We start from the raw sequence: 22,657 nt of genomic DNA, 5'->3' as shown, positions 1-22,657 counted from the left end.
TGACATGTGTCAGCAGAACTACCCTTGGAGGGGCATTTTGTTAACTCAATCATGTCTGTACCTGGGGGCATGCGCCTTGCATAGACAGCTTTGTTAAACAGTCACTGTGTCTATTTCCAAGTTAACAGGGGGCAAGCTCAGTTTATTACCTATAATGAGCCCACTAAACCAAACACTTGCATGGCAAGGTCTTTTCAGACTCACAATGCATTAGAAACATTACATACTTTAATATTCTTGATGATTTATGACAGAGTCTATATGACGGTTACTGCTCTTCCCCCCCCACAAAAATTAATTAGCATGCAAGTGTTGGTGTCTACTTTTATAATTTCAGTTCAAATAGCTCAAACTTTCTCCATTTTATAGCTCAACCTTGGCTGCACAAAAGAATCACCTGGGGAGGTTTTAAACACCCCAATGTGTAGGCCCAGACTATTGTTAGGCATATTAAGAAAAGATCTGTGTTTCTGAAATCCAGGCATCAATGTTTTTAAAGCACACCAAGAAAAAAAATGAACAGCTAAGAATTACTGCTTCAGGGTATCAGGAAGTATCAGGAAAACTATTAGCAATGTGCTAAAAAAAAAAAAAAATTCCCCGAGATTATCTTTAAAGAGATACTGATTATGAATGGCTATTGTTTGCTGTCAGCATGCTGGTCGACCTATCTGGCTTTGTTATTTCATGACTATTTTTCCTTCCTATGACATCTCATTAGCCCGCTATTCTCTGAGTTTTATACTCCTGAATTTTCAAAATAATACACCTCTGGGCGCAAGATCATTTAGAGCACTCAGTTGAAATCAGGATAGTCAAAATATACTGCTATTAAAGCTCTTTGTGAAGCAGCAACTATGCTTTTTCACTAAAGGAAAAGTTCATGAAGGTTCATTTTGTTATTCAAATATTCAAACAAACCTGGAGCTTATAAGTGACAATTGAAGGAGAATATTTTAGGGCCAAGATATGATACACTTAGAAAAGAGAAGATACTAGGGGGAGCCAACCACTGAAAGCCACATGGTAGACAGCTCCCAGACTAGGGACAACGGCTCTTTGTTTTAGACCCTGTTGTTATAGACAAGGGAGACTGAATCACTTGGGTCTTTTGAAAACAAAATCATCAAGAATTTTTTTTTTCTCAAAATGTAATTATTTTAAAGACTGATTTATTCTACAAAAAAATCAGAGATCAGAGATAATTGATTGCTATGTTGGTAGGTTTTATATTAAGTGCTTCATATTCAATAATTCACTTAATGCACAAACCCATGAGGTAGCTGATGTTATGCCATTTTATATGTGAGGAAACTGAGCCATAGAACATTTAGGTCATTTGCCCAGTGTCACAGGACTCATAGGTAGACCAAGAAGGATATAAATTTATGCCCACCAGACGATACAACCAATCTCTACAGCCAATATCACAGACTCCTCAAAAAGATAATTAGGCACTAAGAGAAAGATAGCTTTTGTTTTGTTTTGTTTTTTAAAGAACCTGTTTCCTGAAGATGAACTAAAAAAGGATGAATAGCAAAGGAGAGAGGCTTTCAGTGACTTCAAATAGTGATGTGTGGCACTAAAGGAAGGACTTATAATGGAATAGTCATAGAGACAAGGTGTCTCTGTCCAGTTGCCCAGAGAATAAGTAACTATAGTTAACTCCCAATAATTGGTAACTAAAAAAATCAGTGTAGAAAAGTGCATTTAAAAGCTCAAAAAAATTTTACAAGGGAGGGGCAAGATTACAAAGTACTCTAAGCATCACATGAAATTCCTCATGCCCTAGGAAAATGATGTTTTAGTATTTCTACTTTCTTTTCTTAATAAAAAGTTTGAACTAGGTTGTTTTTTTTTCTTTAAAGATTTTATTTATTTATTTGACAGAGAGAGGGATCACATATAGGCAGAGCAGCAGGCAGAGAGAAGGGGGGAAGTAGGTTCCTTGCAAGCAGAGAGCCTGATGAGGGGCTCCATCCCAGGACCCTGAGATCATGATCTGAGTGGGTTAAGACAGAGGCTTAACCACTGAGCCACCCAGGTGTCCCAAAATAGGGTTTCTTAGGTTCATTTCAGTAATACACTTAAAATTGAGGCAACATAACATATTTCAAGGCATTACTCTTTATTATTCTACTCCATTTCCATTATTGATTTTGCTTTTTACTAAATGATCACTCTTTTTTTCTTCTTCTTCTATTTGATCTCACCCAACTAACCATTATCATATATGCTGCCTGCATTTTCTTTCAAAATATGTGAGAAAGAAAAAATATTTTTTTACAGCAAAAATACTAACAAATTTAATGGGCTTTCCAACTCACTAGAGTACTACAATATTTGGCATAAGGTAAGAAACAAGGTTAGAATGATCCATGAGAATTTAGTCTCTGCAGGAAAGGAACTACAAAGCGTGGCAAATAATTGGATTTCTGTGATCTACACCCAGTTTTAAGACAAGCTAGTACAGGGATTATATTTTGCTTTTGTAAGGCTTTTTAAAAAAGTATTTATTACTGGGGTACAGTTGACATGCAATGCTATATTAGTTTCAGGTGTACAACACAATGATTCAACTATTGTATACATTACTCAATACTCATCATGATAACCATAGTTAACATCTGTTACCACACAATGTTATTATAGTATTATTGACTAGATTTTCTATGCTGTACTTTTCACCTCCATGACTTATTTTATAACGAAGTTTGTACTCTAACCCCCATCATGTATTTTACCCATTCCTTCCCCCACCTTCCCTCTGATAACCACCAGTTTGTTCTTTTCATGAGACTGTTTTTGTTTTTTTAGTGGTTGCTTTTTATTTAGATTCCACATATAAGTGAAATCATAAGGTATTTGTCTTTCTCCCTCTTATTTCACTTATCATAATATCCTCTAAGTCCGTTCATGTTGCTATAAATGGAAAGATTTCATTCTTTTTTATGGCTGAGTAATATTCCTGTGTGTGTGTGTGTGTGTGTGTGCACGTGTGTGCATGCAGCCACATCTTTACCCATTTATCCATCAGTGGAGACTTCGGTTGCTTCCATATCTTGGCTATTGTAAATAATGCTGTATTACAGCATTAATTTTTAGTAATTATTTTTATTTACTAATAGGGGTGCACATATCTTTTTGAATTAGTGTTTTTATTTCATTTGATTAATTCTCTGTAGTAGAACTGCAAGCAATAGATATTACATGTAACCATCTATCACTGCAGCTAAGTGCGGCCTTGTACCTAAGTTCTAATTCTTGAGATATAAAGGGAAATCATGTTTTAAATGGAGAAACCATGCTCATCACTCTGTACTTCTTTTAGCCAGCTCCTTGACATGTCATCATGGTGACTATACACCCGAGGGCCATGTCCAAGGGTGGTAGAGCAATAAGAAAAAGGTTTTGGGTCACATCTCTTTAAGAGCTTGTGGAACAGAACAGATATTTCAGTTCTGGACCATTGACTTACAGGCTGTTATATATGAAATATATTTCTATCTTGCAAAAGCACTGTTATTTTGCTCTCTGTTGTACATAACTGAACATATATACTAAATAATGCATCATACAAGAGAGTTACTATTCTCTCTACTTACAGATGAGGGAAGAGGGCCTAAGAACTTAATTCTCCAAGGTTACTCAGCTACTATATGGTAGAATTAAACAAACAAACAAACAAACAAACAAAAAAACAAAATAGAGTCAGGGGTGCCTAGGTGACTCAGTCTGTTAAGGATCTGCCTTTGGCTCAGATCATGTTCCCAGAGTCCTGGGATCGAGTCCTGTGTGGGGCTCCCTGCTCAGTGGAGAGCCTGCTTCTTCCCCTCTCTATACCCCTCCCTGTGCGTGTGCTCTCTCTCTCTCTCAAATCAATCAATCAATCAAATCTTAAAAAACAAAAGCAACAAACCCACAATCCATCCTCTTTTCACTAATGCAGGCAATCCCCTGTAAGTTAAATACTATGGAATCAAGGAGGAAGAAGACATAACCTTTTCATAGAGGAATTAATGAGGGCTTCCTGCTGGAGGTAGCAGTTCAATGAGATCTTAAAAAATGTGTGTGGATGGGGCGCCTGGGTGGCTCAGTGGGTTAAGCCTCTGCCTTCGGTGCAGGTCATGATCTCAGGATCCTGGGTTGGAGCCCCACATTGGGCTCTCTGCTTGGCGGGAAGCCTGCTTCCCCCTCTCTCTCTTCCTGCCTCTCTGCCTACTTGTGATCTCTCTCTCTCTGTTAAATAAATAAAATCTCTAAAAGAAATGTATGTGGAGGAGAAGATATTCTGGGCTGATTAACAGAGTGAACAAAGGCAAGGAGATAAAGTATAGGAAAGACTCAAGAAAGGCTGGGGTCTGAGACATTAGGTGATCAATATTGTTTCTTGGCTTTATTTATTCAACATATATTTCAGGGTACCTGCTACAGAGGCAGGCATAACCAAGGTCCTAGAGGTATAATGGTAAAAAAAGTGTCTATAAATTTCTAAATATATGAGAAGATGATAGTACCGGCTATGCCTACAGGATGAAGTCTAAATCCCTTATCAAGCAAAGAAGGCCTTCAAAGTCAGACTGAACCCTGCCTTCCCAACCTCATACTCTTTGACTGCTCTGTGTTTCAGCCTCACGGAAATCACTATATATGAGTTTCCAGGCCTCTGACCTTTGTACATACAGTTCCTTCTTGGAATGCCTTTTCCATACCCAGCCTGAAAACATCTTACTCTATCTTTAAGAGCCAGGTTGACTTCCTCAAGTGGAATTGTTCCTTATACCATATTCTCTTAAAGCAGTTTCTTCACGTCTTAATCATTTATTCATTCAGCCTCCAACCAACCTAGCAAAAAATGTGTCTGATTATAGAGGTAAGACAGTAATAAAAATGGAACAAGTTTTTTCATGCTTATGAAGTTTAGACTCTAGAAAGAAATACTGGGCATCAAACAGTTACAGTGCAGTGTGACAACTTTTTCCAAAGGGATGAATCTGAAGTAGAAACACACATTAGGAGCACCACACCTAACCTCAGCTTCCCAGAAGCATTATTTAAGCTGAATCCCTTAGGATGTATTGGAATGAGTCAGGCAGAGAATGGCAAGGGGGTTTTAATAGCATTACCAGAACTAAGGATTGCCCACTAGACTCTATTAGACTGTGAAAGTCAATGTTTTTAAAGAGCATCCTAAGTGATTTAACACCACCACCACCAGCAAGATTAAATGCTGGTTCAGATTAACACTAAATGTATTACCATTGTACTTTTGTGAATCCCTATGGTTTTATTTTGTCTTTCTTCTATAAAGTATTTCTTATCCCACCCTTTACCGCCACTTCAGTCCAGGATCCAGAAGCTTCCTGGGATCCCCACTACATCTCTGAAACTTCGGTGTACATAAGATTTACCTGGGATGCTTGTAAAAACATAGGTTCCTTGGCCATCCCCTGAGATTCTGATTCTACTCATCTGGGATAGAGCGGGACATTCTTCAGTTCTAATAACCTGCCTGGAAAGAACTGATGCTACCAGTTCACAGACCACATCTTGAGTAGCAGTTCTATAAAGAGAAATTATATTAAATATTTCTCAGAATTATTTTCCCTGGTTCTTAAACCTGCTCTGCCAGGTTGAGCTTCTTGGACCAAAAGTGGCTCTTTTGCCCCAAAAGAAAGAAGGGCCTGTGTGGTGACTCTCACCCATCAATCACATACTCCACCTGGGAAACTGCTATATTTTCTCGTCCCCACCCAGCCTATGTAGAGGTTTCCCAATGGTTGAGGAGTTACCCATAGAGTAGCCAGCAAACGGCCAGCAAACAGCCTTCTCTAAGGCTTCTCTAAGGTCTCCACCCCAGGGAGGAAAAATGAAAGTAGGATTGTGAATGGGCAAATAGGTCAGGTTTTCTATTTATCTTGTGATTTTAAAAGATCCATATAGTCTGGACAGGAGTTTTATAATCTCACAAAAAGAAAATGATGAATCACTGAACTGTTGTTTTTTTGTTTGTTTGTTTTATTTTTGGTTTGGTTTTCGTTTTGTTTTGAATTGCTGAACTGTGTTAAGAAGGCTTTCAGTAATTGCTGGCATTTGCCTCCGTGTCTTTCGTATGAACATAGCACACAACTCCCTAGGAGAGTTATAGCTGCTGAGAGAATCTGAAAATACTTTACTCTAAAAAGGAGGAGATGAAAGCAACTCACAAAAGCTGAGAGGATAATTCCGATGATTAATTAGATAATACATATAAAGCACCTGTAGAACATAGTGGTCCCTTGATAAACCCTAGTTCCTTCCCCCAATTCTATTTTTTTTTTATTATTTACTATCTAGAACAGTTTTGTCCCTTAGAACTCTCTGGAATGATGGATTCTATACCTGCACTGCTAAATACATTACCCACTAGCCATGTTGACTATTGAACACTTAAAATGTAGCTAGTACAACTGAGAAACTGAATTTTTTCCTTTTATATTCTTTTAATTAAATTTCAATAATTACATGAGACTTGTAGCTGTCTTGGAGAAGCAAGGACAAGGTAGTTGGTAATTGTGTCAATTTGTTGAACTGTATTGGATTGATCCTTTTTCATACAAATATGCTTATGTTTAAGGTGGTGAGTGAAAGGGACAGCTGCCCCAAGGGTAAGCCAAAAGGTATAGTGAAAGAACAAACACAGAGGATCCAAACCAAAAAAGAGGTTTCTGTCATATTGATCAATATTTCTCAAACTTTAATATGCAAATAAATTACTAGGGTTCTTGTTAAACATACAGACTGTGATTTAGTAGGTCTCCAAAGGGAGATACTGTGAACATAGAATTCACAAGGTCCCAGGTAATAACAATTGTTACTTGTTAAAAAGTCCATTTCAAGGAGCAACAATGTAGGTAGATCTAGATGTAGGTAGGCCAATGGATCAGCATAACCCCTACGGGATCTACCTTTGAACAAGATACAACATCTGCATTTTGGACTCAGTAGTCCAGCTCGAACCAAGGAATGATCCATTTTATCAAAGGCACTCCATTGCCCTCACTCTCGTGATGAACATTTATTAAGCCCACCTTCTACATACTAGAAAGAGTAGTCATAACAACCCCTGCAGAGCAAATATTATTTTTTCCCATTTACAAATGATAAAACAGGTTTATATAGATAATTTGACTTAACCAAAACCCACCCAAGTTCTAACTGTCAGAGATGGGCTCAGAACCCAATCACTCCTGAATCCAAATCCTAGCCTCTCTCCTTGTACAATCTTGTTACTCAAAGTGTGGTGTACAATTGAACATCAGCCTCACCTGGAGGCTAATAAGAAATGAGGACTCTTGGGCCCTATCTCAGGCCGACTGAATCAGAATCTGCATTTGAAGATCTCAGGTCATTCTGATGCACACGAATATTTGAAAAGTGCTATCATGTGCCATCTCTACCTTTACAGAGCAGAGCAACAGGTGGAAGTGCAGGGGATCTGCTGATTGTGGCAGCTAAGGAATGGATTTTAACTGGCTAGGGTTGAATCTAGAATAAATACTGATAGCTTTACCTCTGTTGTTAAAGTCTTACTGTCTCATCGGCACAGTTTAAGCCAAAATTAAGCTGTTTTCTGGTTGGTAAGGATTTTTTAGTTTTGGATAATACTATATTCCCAAACAGATAAAAACATCAACAATATAATTTTACCAGTGTTCATAGGGGGAAAAAACACAACAAAGAAATAAACTTGTTTGCTGAAAGACAAATGTACTAAAATCAGCAAAGTCGTCTAAAATATCTTAACCTTATTATTCACAATTAAATGGTTCAAAGAAACAAACATAATTCTGCTTCCTCTCTCTTCATGGGTAATTCTGGAGAACTATCCAATTAAGAGTGAATAGTAGCCTGAATCACAAGGGCCTGTTATTGTACAAAGTGACTCAGAGGAATTAATGTCTAACTGCCCAGCTCTGTGACCAAGTGCTTGGTCATCCCACTTCTGCAATACAGCAACTTCCTCCTCAGAGAGCTCTTACCCCCAGCTTCCTGCTGCTGGAATCAATCAGAAATGCCATTTAAACCTTGCTTAACAACACCTCTTAGTTTCAAGCCCATTCTTTGGCTCTGGAATGAAACTCATTGCTAATTTGATTGTTTCTCTATGTCCCTGAACCCACATCATTCATTATTTTCTCTAATCCCCCACTCTTCTCAACACTCTTCCCTATACTGTCAGCTTCTCTTGGGCTGTTTTATTCCCTCAAGACCACATTCTGGTCCTCTGTCCCAGAAGTGAAGTCATGTCTGCGGCCAGTGAACTTTCACTTTCAAAGTTCTCTACAAAAATCTCCCTGATTGGGGTGCCTGGGTGGCTCAGTTGGTTCAGCATGTCTGCCTTCGGCTCAGGTCATGGTCCGGGGATCCTGGCCTCAGGCCATGCATTGGGCTCCTTGTTCAGTGCAAAGCCTGCTTCTCCCTCTCCCTCTGCTCCTGCCCCTGCTTGTGCTCTCTCTGTGTCAAATAAATAATAAATCTTTTTTAAAAAAAAACCTCCCTGATAATACTTTAAGGATATTATGACTGTTTTCAAATAACTTTTATTTAAATGATCTTGGAAGTCAAATACAGTGAGTGATACTGTTAAGGACCTTTTCATGTTTTTTTGTTTGTGTTTGTTTTTGTTTTCATAACCTAATTCCTCTTTCTTCTCTCCTCTACTTCTCTTACTCCCTCACTTTCTTGGGAGATTTTTGAAGCGTCAGTCCTAGAATTTCTGGAACAAATCCCCTGTCTCCATTATTATTTCTACTTCTGGAAGCAAAGTTTCAGACAACAAAGTGTCTCCAAGAAAAGGAAGGTCATTATATTGTCAGTACTTGCTAGAGTTTTCTTTTATATCTCAATAGTTTCCCTTAAACATCCTTAATAATCTAGACACTCACTTCCCATATCAGTTGAACCAGGTCCCTTTGACACTTCAATTGTTTATTATCATTGACCTACTATTTTTTACATATTTTATATATATATTAAATATATTTTATATACATATTATATGTATTTTTATGTATTATCATTGACCTAGTATTTTTAAAGCACAAGATTCGTTCTTTTGTATCTGCTTTCCTTACAATGGACATACATAAATTCTTAGCCCTTTTATTTAAGACTTTGGTATAGTAAATTTGTTTTTCATTTAGCAAATAATCACTCTTTCTTCTACTTTGAGCTTGGCAATATGACTTGCTTTGCCCTGTGGGGTGTTGGTAGATGTGATGTGAACATAGCTTTTAAGTGTGTCTGTGCCCTGGGCTTGTCCTCTTGTGCTTTGGCCATCACAATGAAAAGAACATCCTCTGGGTAGTACTGTCCCCCCTCTGGGTCCCGGAATGAAACATGTGAAGGAGAGATGTCCTAGCTAACCTGGTAACCAGCAGCCTAAAGCAGCTGGCCCAGCCAACCAGCAGACACTTCCGGCAGAAATAAACACTTATTGTTATGAGCCACTGATTATGTGGTTATTGGCTGCCCACCAAAACCTGACTCTTACGTGGAGTAAAAGTAAATGATAGACCATGCTCTACCATTTACTGGTTGGGCTCGAATATCTGTATCTATAAAATGAGAGGTTTGCATTCATTGGATCCCACGTTCCTTTTTTTTTTTTTTTCCCAATTTATTTATTTTCAGAAAAACAGTATTCATTATTTTTTCACCACACCCAGTGCTCCATGCAAGCCGTGCCCTCTATAATAAAAAAAGACACATAGACCAGTGGAACAGAGTAGAGAGCCCTGATATGGACCCTCAACTCTATGGTCAATTAATCTTTGACAAAACAGGAAAAAATATACAGTGGAAAAAAGACAGTCTCTTCAATAAATGGTGCTGGGAAAACTGGACAGCTATATGTAGAAGAATGAAACTCGACCATTCTCTTACACCGTACACAAAGATCAACTCAAAATGGATAAAAGACCTCAACGTGAGACAGGAATCCATCAGAATCTTAGAGGAGAACATAGGCAGTAATCTCTTTGATATCAGCCACAGCAACTTCTTTCAAGATACGTCTCCAAAGGCAAAGGAAACAAAAGCGAAAATAAACTTCTGGGACTTCATCAAAATCAAAAGCTTCTGCACATCAAAGGAAACAGTCAACAAAACAAAGAGGCAACCCACGGAATGGGAGAAGATATTTGCAAATGACAGTACAGACAAAAGGTTGATATCCAGGATCTATAATGAACTCCTCAAACTCAACCCACACGAAACAGACAAACACATCAAAAAATGGGCAGAAGATATGAACAGACACTTCTCCAATCAAGACATACAAATGGCTATCAGACACATGAAAAAATGCTCATCATCATTAGCCCTCAGGGAGATTCAAATTAAAACCACTTTGAGATATCACCTTACACCAGTTAGAATGGCCAAAATTAACAAAACAGGAAACAACATGTGTTGGAGAGGATGTGGAGAAAGGGGAACCCTCTTACACTGTTGGTGGGAGTGCAAGTTGGTGCAGCCTCTTTGGAGAACAGTGTGGAGATTCCTCAAGAAATTAAAAATAGAGCTTCCCTATGACCCTGCAATTGCACTCCTGGGTATTTACCCGAAAGATACAGATGTCGTAAAAAGAAGGGCCATCTGTACCCTAATGTTTATAGCAGCAATGGCCACAGTCGCCAAACTATGGAAAGAACCAAGATGCCCTTCAACGGATGAATGGATAAGGAAGATGTGGTCCATATACACTATGGAGTATTATGCCTCCATCAGAAAGGATGAATACCCAACTTTTGTAGCAACATGGATGGGACTGGAAGAGTTTATGCTGAGTGAAATAAGTCAAGCAGAGAGAGTCAATTATCATATGGTTTCACTTATTTGTGGAGCATAACAAATAGCATGGAGGACAAGGGGCGTTAGAGAGGAGTAGGGAATTTGGGTAAATTGGAAGGGGAGGTGAACCATGAGAGACTATGGACTCCGGACTCTGAAAAACAGTCTGAGGGGTATAGAGGGATCCCAAGTTCCTTAACAAGATTTTAAACCCATGGTTCTTGAGTATACCACTTCCCACAGCATATTTCCAGAACCCAAGTCAAAATATAACCACTATGAAATGATGTCCGGAGAAGAATGAAGAGAAAAGGATCCTAGAATCTCTCTGCTCAATTTTATTTTTCTAAAGTAGAAAGACTGGGGTTGGTTTGGATGCTGTTCAGTATAGGAGTCTGACAGGTCTACTGAGGGGCCAAGTATGTCAGGAGAGGAGGCCTCCAAGTCTGTCGGCTGCAGAGTACTGAGAGGGCGTCATGCTGCCTTTTTACTAAGTCAGTCTTCAGGGATGTAGACCTACAGATCATATGCAGGCTCCGATCCCCCAGAACTCTTTAAGAACAAGTATTTTCAGCATCTATCATAAGATAATATTTAACATGTAATAGGGAATAATAAAAAGATGGAGGGAAAAATGTAAACTACAGTGTTGAAATAGTAATTTGCTTTTTCTTTCTTTGCTTTTCCTTGAATGATTTTAATCTTCAGGTAGGGGTTCCAGCTTTGCAAGAGAGGGGGGACTGTACCGCAAGTAAGGTCCTATTCAACTTTACAATATCATGACATCATGCAGGAATGAGTTTATTTGAAGCATTTTTACATAAGAACCTCACTGACCCCTTCTTTGTTAATGGCAGACACTTTAGAAGCTCTAATAACCTTTTCCTGTCCTAAAAAAAAAGGGCAGATATCTCTTTAAATATTTTTTGTGCCTTTATTAAAAATGTCCTTTGACTACAGATTTCCTCTATTCATATGCTGTTTGCATGCATGCCAAGGAATTGTTTCCATGAGGACAATGTATTTCTAAAATCAAACTTGCTAATTGGCAAAATTAATATGTTTACTTGCAATGAAATTATTTGTAAGAAAGATGGTAATATATGTTAAAATTTGTCATTTAGGTAATATTTTTTTAAAAAGGAAATGTTCTTATGCAACATGACTGACATGCTCTGGGGAGCTCTGAGATCATTTTTTCATTAAATAGATCTGAAATTATGTGAACAACTAGAACATGAGAAAGAAAAGAGGAAAACAAAGTATAGAACACTGGGGAATGAGAAAATAGCCTGCAAACGGAACAGTGATTTGTTCAAGGTTACCCAGTGAGTCAGGAACAGAGAGGAGAGTTGGACCCATGCCAAGACCCAAAGTAAATCTACATTAATGGCTATGTACTAAGTCTGCCATTTTTAATAAGTGATTACTCACATATGGGGAAAGACAGTCATATTTACTATTCTATCAGGATTTAGCATGTGTTACTTAATAAGTTTTTATTATTTAAATAAAATTATAAATAAACACCTATGAACCAGAAGTTAACAAAACATGATTTTGCATACATCATTTCATTTCATCCCCACACCCACTTCTGAAGTAGGTGTTGTAATTCCTGTCTTAAAGATTAATTTGGATCCAGAAAAATTAAATGAGTTGCTGAAGAACACATTGCCAGGGGATACTTTGGGACATTTTCATCATACTGAGCTACTCAGCAAACCTCTCTAAAGATCCTACTCTTAAGGAAGCTCGAAGAGGTTTTGCATTAAGTACAAAAATATTAAAGATTAAAAAATAAGGAATAGGAGAGGAGAGGAGAAGGAAAGGAAAATTGAACTGAGGGAAAAATCGGAGGGGGGAGATGAACCATGAGAGATCGTGGATTCTGAGAAACAAACTGAGGGTTTTAAAGGGGAGGGGCATGGTGGGATGGGTGAGCCTGGTGGTGGTATGAAGGTGGCAAGTATTGCATGGAGCACTGGGTGTGGTGCATAAACAATGAATCTTGGAACACTGCATCAAAAACTAATGATGTATTTTATGGTGACTAATGTAACACAATTAAAAAAAGATTAAAAAATAAAAGGCCCTTTGAAGAAGGCCATGAAGAAGTCACGTACAAAGTCGATATTTAGGGAATAGAAAGCAATTTGATTAATTTGTTATATGTGGCTGATTTTACTAGATGATTAGTTGGGTTATCAATCAAGCATGTCCACACAAAATCCTTAGATTCTATTGATAAATTATTTGTACATGAGGGCATCTGGCAGTTAAGGCATGAGAATCCTAATAGAAGGCTTTGAAATAATACAGATCTACCACAAGAAAGCTGTCCTACTACAAAATCAAGTCTCTGTGTTTAATGCCTACTTTAAAGCACTGCTCCTCTGATTTTGCCAATGGATATAGCAAAAAACTAACTAGAGTATAGATACAGAATTCCTTAATATACATGGATCTGTTCCCCAAAGGTATTGGAGCCTCTGTGACAAGTTGTCTTCCACCCAAAGTCACCTATGGCAGAGTTTCTAGAAAGCATGCTTTGTTCCCACGTTGCGAGGCAGAAAATAAGGGAGGGGAGGAGGAAACACAAGCCACTACATGACAGAAGTTAAGTAAAACCTGAAACTCTTCAGCCAGGCTACCCAGCTTCGTTCTTGGCTCTGTCACTAATGCAAACTTGAAAAAGTTACTTAATCTCTTTATGACTCAGTTTTCTTACCTGTAATATAGAGAAAGTAATAGAACCTATCTCACAGGGTTGTTTTAAGGATCGAGTTAATATTTGTCAAGTGCTTAGTGTCAGATGTACCGTAATCCCAGTATAAATGCTTGATAAATGAAGGAAGATAGGGAGAGTGAGAGATAGAATAGTGGATTCTATGTGTCTTGAATGTATTGCTTTGCTGCCTTCTGAGTCCTTTTCTTTCCTCAGCTGGGGCCGCTGATTCCTAGCAGTGAGCTTTTAACCCATTTCTTGTCTGACCCTAAATGACTCTTGTTCAGAAAGATTTAAGAAGCCCTCGTCAGTAGCTCAGGTGAGTCAGCATCAAGTCAAGCTTGCTGTTATTCTTGTCCTGACCCTGTGTGCCAGTTTTAGTCACTTGTTCCTGTAATCAAGTCCCAACCTTGTACTCCAGTACTAGCATTCTGCTCCCCTGGGGGTGAGTCCTGGCTTGGAGGACCTGCTCAGGATCTCCAGTTCCTTTGAGGCAGACACCTCCCAAAGGGCAGCCTCGGGACTGGACACACTTCGGCACACCGTGTATGAACTTCAGAAAATCAGCTGCCTGTATTTAAAAATTCCAAACTTTCACATAAAAATTCAAATTTACAACTTCTCTGGAAAAATGGGATGACCTAGCAGCACTTGGTCCTCATTTCCCCCTTGGTCCCACCCACTGGAGCCAAGGGGCAGCTGCCCCCTTTGGAAGGCCACATGCTCTCTACTCCCTACCGTCCCCACGCCCCCTGCCCCATGTATTTCTGTGTTACTTGCTCTGTGTAGGCATTTGAGGTTGAGGGGGGGTCTGAGATTCAGAATAGCTGATACTTACCAATGCTTGGTAAGTATCAGCAGCTTTGCGTCAGGTACTCTTTCAGTTGCTTCACTAGTTTTATTCATTTAATCAAAGACTAGGAATCTGTTCTCAGCTGTTATCCCTGCAGACCTTCTCCTTGCTTCAAATTCTCTCTCTGCATGCATCTATGTCTGTTGCATCTTCCCCAATCACTATTCTCTATCCATTAGTCAGGGCGGCTCAGAAAGCCTTGTTGGGCCTCCATGATGTCAACCAATTACCCACATTGTGGACTGTTGCCACCCCCCAATCTCTCCTGCCCCTGCCAGACTTCGTTGTCAAGAAGTTTGGCCCTTACAGTGGCTTATTTCAGGTACAGAATCCCAAGCTTTTCTGCTCTGCTTGATCTTCACACCTATCTCATGCTTCCGGCTTTCATAAAACCACAGGTCTCATTATATATAGATAGACGCACTCCTCACCAAAATTTGTTACAACTCTCATTAGAAGCCCAGCAAAATCCATTAAATATTTACTGATAGCTTACTTATGTTCTAAGCCCTGCCACAGAAATTGATTTGAGTATCCCTTTACTAAGAGACCCAAAAAAGTTTATCCATCTCTTCTATAAGCAATTCATTATTTCTTCAAGAAAACACCGAGGAAACGAACATTATTTGAATATAATCGACTTCTTTTTTTCCTTTTCTCATGATGTGTCCTTGTGCTTTAGAAAACAGTGAATGAAAGAGGTAACTATTTGCATGACTAAACTGAGATTTAACAGATATCAAAACAAAACTCAAAAACTCATTCTATATAGTTCAGATTATCTGGATTGGGTAAAACTGAAAATGTACTGAATTTTATATTTAGCTGATTAAGTTCTAACATAATTTGTAAAGAAAATCTTATAAAAATGTTACTTACATAAGGAATCGTGTCCAAAGTATCTGTGTTGACAATTATAGGAGCAGGGCTGGCCTGAAAAAGAGAAACAGAAAAAACAAATTAAATAAAAAGTAGTCTATTTTGAGATAGGATCCGTTAAACAGATTTAACAGAGTTCAAAAGCGTTTCTTGAGGAAGTGTACAGGCACTGTGTCAGGGTTTGGGGGGATACATGAAATACCCTGGAGTTTGCTGCAACCTCCTCCTTCAAATATGTGTTTGCTACATTTGCTACATGATGAAATGAAGTAAGGAGTTGCACTTCTACTCATTTTCTCTTGAATTCTGCTCGACAGTAGGAGGTAAGGGTTTGAGCTGCATATGAGGTAAGAATTTCTAATAAATTGGGTGACAGTTAAAAACGTATAGCATTTCCTTATAAAATAGCTGTACAAAATAAATCTAACTCCTCTCTCATGGAAGCAAACTTAAACCCAAGCCAGCATTTGTAATCTTTCTCTTTAAACTGTCTTTTTAGAATATGTTGAAAATAGGTTCACTCATTGACATCTTATAGATGCTTACCTATTATGTACTCTTTATCCTATCTTTGGTCATGTATGCATTTCTGAACACATACCTTAGAAATCCTTCAAGAGGAAATTAAAAATTCATCAAAGATGGCATAAAATCACATTGGGTATGCTAAATTTTTTTTAAAAGGAAATTAATACAAACTGCAGTCATTCACTTTAAAGTTGAGCAGGAAGCTGTGTAAAACCGATACAGACGTGCTACAAGCCAAGTCATTAGCAAATAAGAGATTGCAATCTATTTGCATCCACCAATCTGACTTCATGAATATTGAGTAGACCTATCTTTATTTTCTAGTTTCTAGAATTTTCACAGCATTTTCTCCTTCATCCCCTGCAGGATCTTTAATCTCCTTCCCAAATTGCAGATTTCATTTAGATAGAGGAAATACTCTCATCATGATTAATAGAGAGCTGTCCTATAAGACACGGTGGCTTTGGCAAGTGCTCAACTTTTGGGACATTTCATTAGCTGTGCCCTCTGGAATTAACAGAGTTAACAGCTTTTTAATGTCAATCTGTGCTTGTGGAATCCTAATAGAATGATAAAACAAATGGCAATCCAGCAGATTTCACAAAACAAAATTCCATTCTTTAACACAACACACTGGGCATTAAGAGTAGGACCCTGGTCTACATATCTACATGGTGGGTCAGCTAGATGTTCACAGTTTATTCATTAACTCCTAAAAGCAAGTACCTTAGGGTGAATAGGAGAAAGACAGTTTCCACTGGATCCCACCAAAAACCAAACAAACAAACAAACCACCCAGCCCCAAACACATACACACACAGTGCTTATGGGCCTGTGGTGTAGGGAAAAGAACATGAGGTTTACAGTGAGAAAACCTGGGCTTGAGTTTGGTTTGGCAACCTCCTGATTATATGTGTTGAGGACTGAGCAACTTCTTGATGGTATGATCTGGCGGCAATTACACTAACTCCTTTTGCCTCATTTTTTCTTTCTCTGTAGAATGGGAATGGAGATGATCACCTTCTGAAAGAGTTGTTTGAAGAATAAGTGAGGTGATATATTTCACGTGCTTTGTAAACTTAAATTTCAGAATCAATGTTAAATATTATTATTACTGTCCCTAAAGATGAACTACTGTAAGACTATATTACCAAATGATTTGTGAACAGTTTATATGCTAGAGATTTCAATGCTATGTTGTTGGCCATGATTTCATTAAAGAAAACTGAAGATTAGACCACGTGAAGCACTATTTATTAAATTGATATTACTTGTCCATGTATAAGAATATTCACACATATCCTCTTTAATTTCCACAAAACCTTATTATGAAGCATCTTTATCACTATACCCACATTATAAATGAGAAAACAGAGGCTCAGAGAAAATGAGAGCTTAGATTTAACACTGGCCTTTCTGACCTCAAAATCCATTTTTCCACCCTATCTAGGTGGCTCATTGCAAGTGTCCTGCAGTGATTGAAGATCTCTAGTTAGAGCAGTATATGAGACTGAGGCAAAGCAAAGCCACTCAGCAGGCACCGTAAGGTCTTGCATATGCCACACATTGAAAGGAATCTGGTGATGCCTGAATGGTCTCAGGTATTGTCCTCCTAGTCTGTGTTTCATTTTTGACTCCCTCTCTTCTATGCTTTCTAACTGGTTCCCAGGATGACCCAAAACACTTGGGCCTTGTCTCCTTAACCAGACTAAAAGCTTTCCAAGTATCACACCCAATATTTATATTTTCCCCTATTATCTATTACAGTTTAATCAATAACTATGCATCAATTGAATTCAACCCATCTTACTTTTGTTTTTCCTGTTACAAATTACATTAATGTTGTCTAGGAATAAATTTTGTATGGAAACCCCTTTCTTACATGATGCCATTTATCACTTTCATCTGTTTATGCTGCTATTTTCTGTTTCATATATGTAGATTTGGTTCTTCTAATCGGACTCTATATTTAAAAACTGACAAGGATTGTATACTTTCCTAGAATTCTTCACAGCACTTGGGTATACGGAAGGATCTCATTAAGTACTTAGGAATTATTGACTAAATGTAGCTACAAAGTATAGGTGTGGGTATAAAGGGAAGTCATGCCTCTTTGTAAGCTCAGGAGAACATTTCTAGAATAACTCCAAAATCTCCTCTGGTACCAACAAGACTGTGACCACTTTTCCAATATCCACTGTCACTCTCTTTCCTTAACCCACCCCTATTTCTTAACTGTCCAGCTTTTACAAAATAATGATTATTCCATAACTGCTGATTCTAGATGTTATAAAGTACGATCTTTATTATGTGGAAAGCTCATTGCTCCTTTCTGGTACTTAGAAAGGTCCAGAGCCCCCATTAATGCCTGTATATATTAAAGTCACTAAGAAACAGAATGTATGGAACATGTGAATCCACAGACACAACACATACATCTGACATTGCAAACCCCTGGCATGATCACCAAGGAGATGTCATGGTTGGCTGTTTTGTAGCCAATGGGCTGCTACATCTGGCTCTCAGGAGATCAGATCTCCCATATCTTGTCTCCAGCACCCTCACAGTCCTCTCCAGACTATTTTCACAGAAGCTTCTTGGAATCCTTAAGGTTCTCAACGGCACGTATCAGCAGAGAATAAAAATCCCAAGTGGTGACAGAATGCTAAGTCTGGCCCATGAGTGTGCTCTTCTCACCAGTTGTTAATTTCAGATCTCCCCTTGGGTCATCCTGGCTTCTGTTGATTTTCTCACTTTTGAAATCATGTGAGTCCATGCCAGTTTGACCAAGTGTGGTTTCAGATTCTTAATACCAACCAATTCCCTAGTTACTTTTGTTGTTCCTCTAAGCTTTATCTCTACAATGTGTACTGCCCTGCTGTATACACAATCTCCTTCTATATTGGGTATTCTATTTAATTGAACCTCTAAATCAAACTGGTGACTTAGCAGAAAATCAATCTCTCTTAGGCGGCCCAAACTATGAGATATAAATGGTTTGCATTTTATATTACATTCTCTTCTATATGGAGAAAGTCAGTTTAAAGCAAGAAGGAAGTATGAAGCTAATTGTAGGGAAGCCAGAAGCCAATAGAGAGAACACTGAAAAATTTAAGTTGTTAGATCAAGTTATTCATCAGTTCCAGCCCTCTTCAAATTATATCAATAACTTTGTTTATGCTAGTAAAAGTTAAGCTCCTACTGTTTGCCACCAAGAAAATGTAACTAAAAAAGAATCTGACATAATGAATGCAAATTATCAAAGGGGTTCATTGATTCTTTTTTTTTTAAGATTTTATTTATTTATTTGACACACACACACACACACACACAGAGAGAGAGAGAGAGAGAGAGAGATCACAAGTAGGCAGAGAGAGAGAGAGGGAAGTAGGTTTCCCTCTGAACGGAGAGCCCAACATGTGGTTCAATACCAGGACCCTGAGATCATGACCTGAGTCGAAGGTAGAGGCTTAACCCACTGAGCCACCCGGGCACCCCCAGTTCACTGATTCTGAATGATGTCGTTATTTCTTGATATTTGCTAAGTGCTAGATTTGAGAAATACTTCTGACATATATGGGCAAGTGTTCACCAAGTCAGATAGTCAGGAAGCCAGGTCAAGCAAGGTACAGGCAAGGAAGGCACAACAGCCAGTCAGCCAAAGATCACACTCTGGGAAGCTTGCATCTGACCAGTGTAGGTTAACCAGTGAGAAGGTCACAAGATTGAATCTGGGTCTTTATTTAAACTTTTAAGAAGCAAAGTGGAAAAGGAGAGAAATCCACACAGTCAAGGAACCTAAATATAGCAGAAACTGAAAGTAACACGGATGGGTTAGGAACTGTGCAGGGATTTCAAATGACCTGGAACAGGCAAGTTGAAGGCAAGTGGTTGTCAAGCCAAAACAAGTAGGAGGTAAAATATGGCAAGAATAACATGTCAGCTGCTTTTGGGGCACAGTACCTCTGGTTTATCTTCTCAGGCTTAAAAGCCAAGTCTCCTGAGTGTGCAAGAAATAACACAGGTCCTATAAGTGACTTTCATATATGGTATGGCATGACAAATTGAAACACAATGGAATCTATGCAGGTGATTTCCCTGAGACAGCTAAAGATCCCCAAAGTTCCAGGTAGGTAGAAATTAGCTGGCTAAGGTCAGTTGCTACAAGGTTATTAATAGTCTAGCTTCACAATTCACACACACACAATTCACACATTAGGCTGAGCCCCAATCAGACCGCATCCTCATTCTAACCACAGAGTAGAATATTGGAGTTACCACCCACGTCAGGTCTGAAATGAGATCTCTAACATTAAATACTGAGTTGGTATGCTAAGGATTGAACTCAGGATAACTTTATTTTGTTTCAAGTTTTCCCCCTAATCCTCCACTATATTGGCCCATTCTGGAAATTTAAAAAATGTGATATGGTTGGCGTGGGGGAGACTTCTACCTCAATTTCCTACCTTTTGTTCTCCACTAGACATGAAACCCTATCTTCCCTCTCCTGTCTCATAATCTGTTGAGCTAGAGCCCCACATCCTTAGGACAGGGAGGGCCCTACTCCTACATGAAGGGTTAACCAGGAGCCTGCAATTGTCCGTAAGCATCATCACTCTGAAATCTCAGAGTATCCTGACCCAGCCACACCCGGACCTTCTGAATTAACACTGGGGTGGATAATAATAAGGTGAAGCATTTATTTGTATCAATTTTGTATCAATTAATTTATTCAATCTTCACAGAACCATTATTCTCAGCTACCATTATTCTCAGCTCACAAATGGAGAAGCAGAGGTTAGTAATTGTCCCAAGGTCATACATACGGTAAAGAGACCATCTTCAAACCTAGACAGTCTAGCTCAGAGTTAATTTTGATAATTGTGCTCTACTGCCTCTCAGAATGGAACTGGACTTTACCAGAGCTCTTTGGATTCTAACTTTCACTATTCACTAACAAGTCAGAGGCCAACTCAAAACAAAGTTACATATATCCATGTGGATCCTGGCTAGGGCCAGAGTCCTCCCCACCTCACTCTGGCCCAGTTACTGGGCCCTTGTGTATCATATGAACAGGTTAATGGCACAGGCATAGCTTAGTTGACTCAATCAGGATTTTTCTGAGTAAGCTTCAAAGAAAAAGTTTTGGTAAATAACTTATTAAAGACACATTAATGAGAGTGAGAGAGAAACAAAAGAAACAAATCTACTCTAGAATTATAAAACTTTAAGCTGAGACCTTAAGGGTCTTCACTTTGTAAATATGGAAATGGAAACAGAAAGTAGGTGGCATGCCCCAGATCTCATAATTATTTAATATCAAAACTGAAGACAGGATAACAACAACAACAAGAACAAGAATAAACTGTTAAGCATATATTAAATTACTATTATGTTCCCAAGGGTTTGGTAAATACTTCAGATGCATCAGTGCATTTACTTCTCAAAATGTTTTAAGGAAAACATTATTATTTCCATTTGGAAAGACAAGAAAGGAAGAAAGGAAGGGAGGGAGGCTCCAAGTATCTAAGTCACTTGCTTAATATCACACATCTAAGAGGACCACAACCAGGTTTCAAGCCCATATCTTTCTAGCCCCAGATCTCATGCTGATTAACCACTACCATCTCCTGATTCCTTCTGCTGATTTTTTCCAGGCTACATGATGGAATGCAGTTCTTTTCTGTCTTGCAAGTTGCTGGCTCCTCTTTCACTGTCTGATGAGAAATTTCTCACCGTACTGACTCAGATTTAATTCCCCAATTCTCAGAGGGTTTCTAAGTCCCTTACCCCCACTTAAAAAAATGGGACAACACTATTTTCCAGTTAACCTATTTCCCGAGAAGTTAGCTGGAGAAATAATGCATGTGAAGCGAAAAGAGAGATATTCCACAGATATGTTTATATTATTTATTACTGTGGCTGTTTTTGTTTTCCTGGATTTTCTTTTCTTTTTCATATTTTCTCTCTACAAGACAGGATATCCTGAAGACAGGATAACAGCAACAACAAGAACAAGAATAAACTGTTAAGCATATATTAAATTACTATTATGTTCCCAAGGCCTTGGTAAATACTTAAGCTGCATCAGTGCATTTACTTCTCAAAATGTTTTAAGGAAAACATTATTGTTTGATCCAGGAGAGCTCTGAGTCATGCAGTTTGATCCAGGAGAGCTCTGAGTCATCACCAATAGTAGTATCACATGGTTCTGGTCTGTACCCTGTTTTGCCTTTACCCTTCAGTGAAATAGCCCCCCACCCCACCCCATGTACACCAGTAAGGACACTCAGGCAAAAACAGGGTGGTGGGTGAATGAACAGTTAATTGTTTGCAGGTTAATGATGATGCAGGATGTCTCAGGGGAACAACTCTGGACAAAGCAAAGACCTTGGCCCCTCTGCCTAACATTTAACAAAATGCACAGATAGCTACCCAACCAGCTAACTATCAGCCTAGCTTGGAACACTGGGGGAAAAGGGGGGTGCTTGGTTGCTCAGTTGGTTGAGCATCAGGTTCTTGGTTTTGGCTTAGGACATGATCTCCCAGTCTGGAGATGGATCCCCACTTCCGGCTCCCGCTCAGCAGGCAGTCTGCTTCCCCTCCCTTCAGTCCCTCCCACCACAGGCACTCTTTCTGTCTCTCTGAAACAAACAAACAAACAAACAAATAATAAATATTTAATAATTTTTTAAAAAGGAGGATGGGAAAAAATGGCAGATTCATCTTCGGCCTGAATTCAATTCAACTTTGCCTGCCTGAACTCTCAATAATATAAATCAGATTATCTTCACTTTAAAGAACACTGAGGCACCAAGGTGTTACCCATTGCC

The 22,657-nt window shown here is 38.7% G+C and overlaps 1 protein-coding gene across 23 annotated transcripts in view; it reads right to left on the bottom strand.

The window, feature by feature from the left end:
• The window catches only part of DLG2 (discs large MAGUK scaffold protein 2), a 2,052,576-nt gene that overhangs the window by 684,615 nt on the left and 1,345,304 nt on the right, over positions 1–22,657 (bottom strand). For all 23 annotated transcript variants that reach the window (XM_044258404.1, XM_044258405.1, XM_044258399.1 and 20 more), the window contains one exon: positions 15,297–15,350. In XM_044258404.1, coding sequence (XP_044114339.1) covers positions 15,297–15,350 — 54 coding nt within the window. The remainder of the gene's footprint in view (positions 1–15,296; positions 15,351–22,657) is intronic.

Source organism: Neovison vison, chromosome 7, assembly GCF_020171115.1.
Source record: "Neovison vison isolate M4711 chromosome 7, ASM_NN_V1, whole genome shotgun sequence".
NCBI lineage: Eukaryota > Metazoa > Chordata > Mammalia > Carnivora > Mustelidae > Neogale > Neogale vison.
This window is presented reverse-complemented; position numbering and strand designations above follow the sequence as displayed.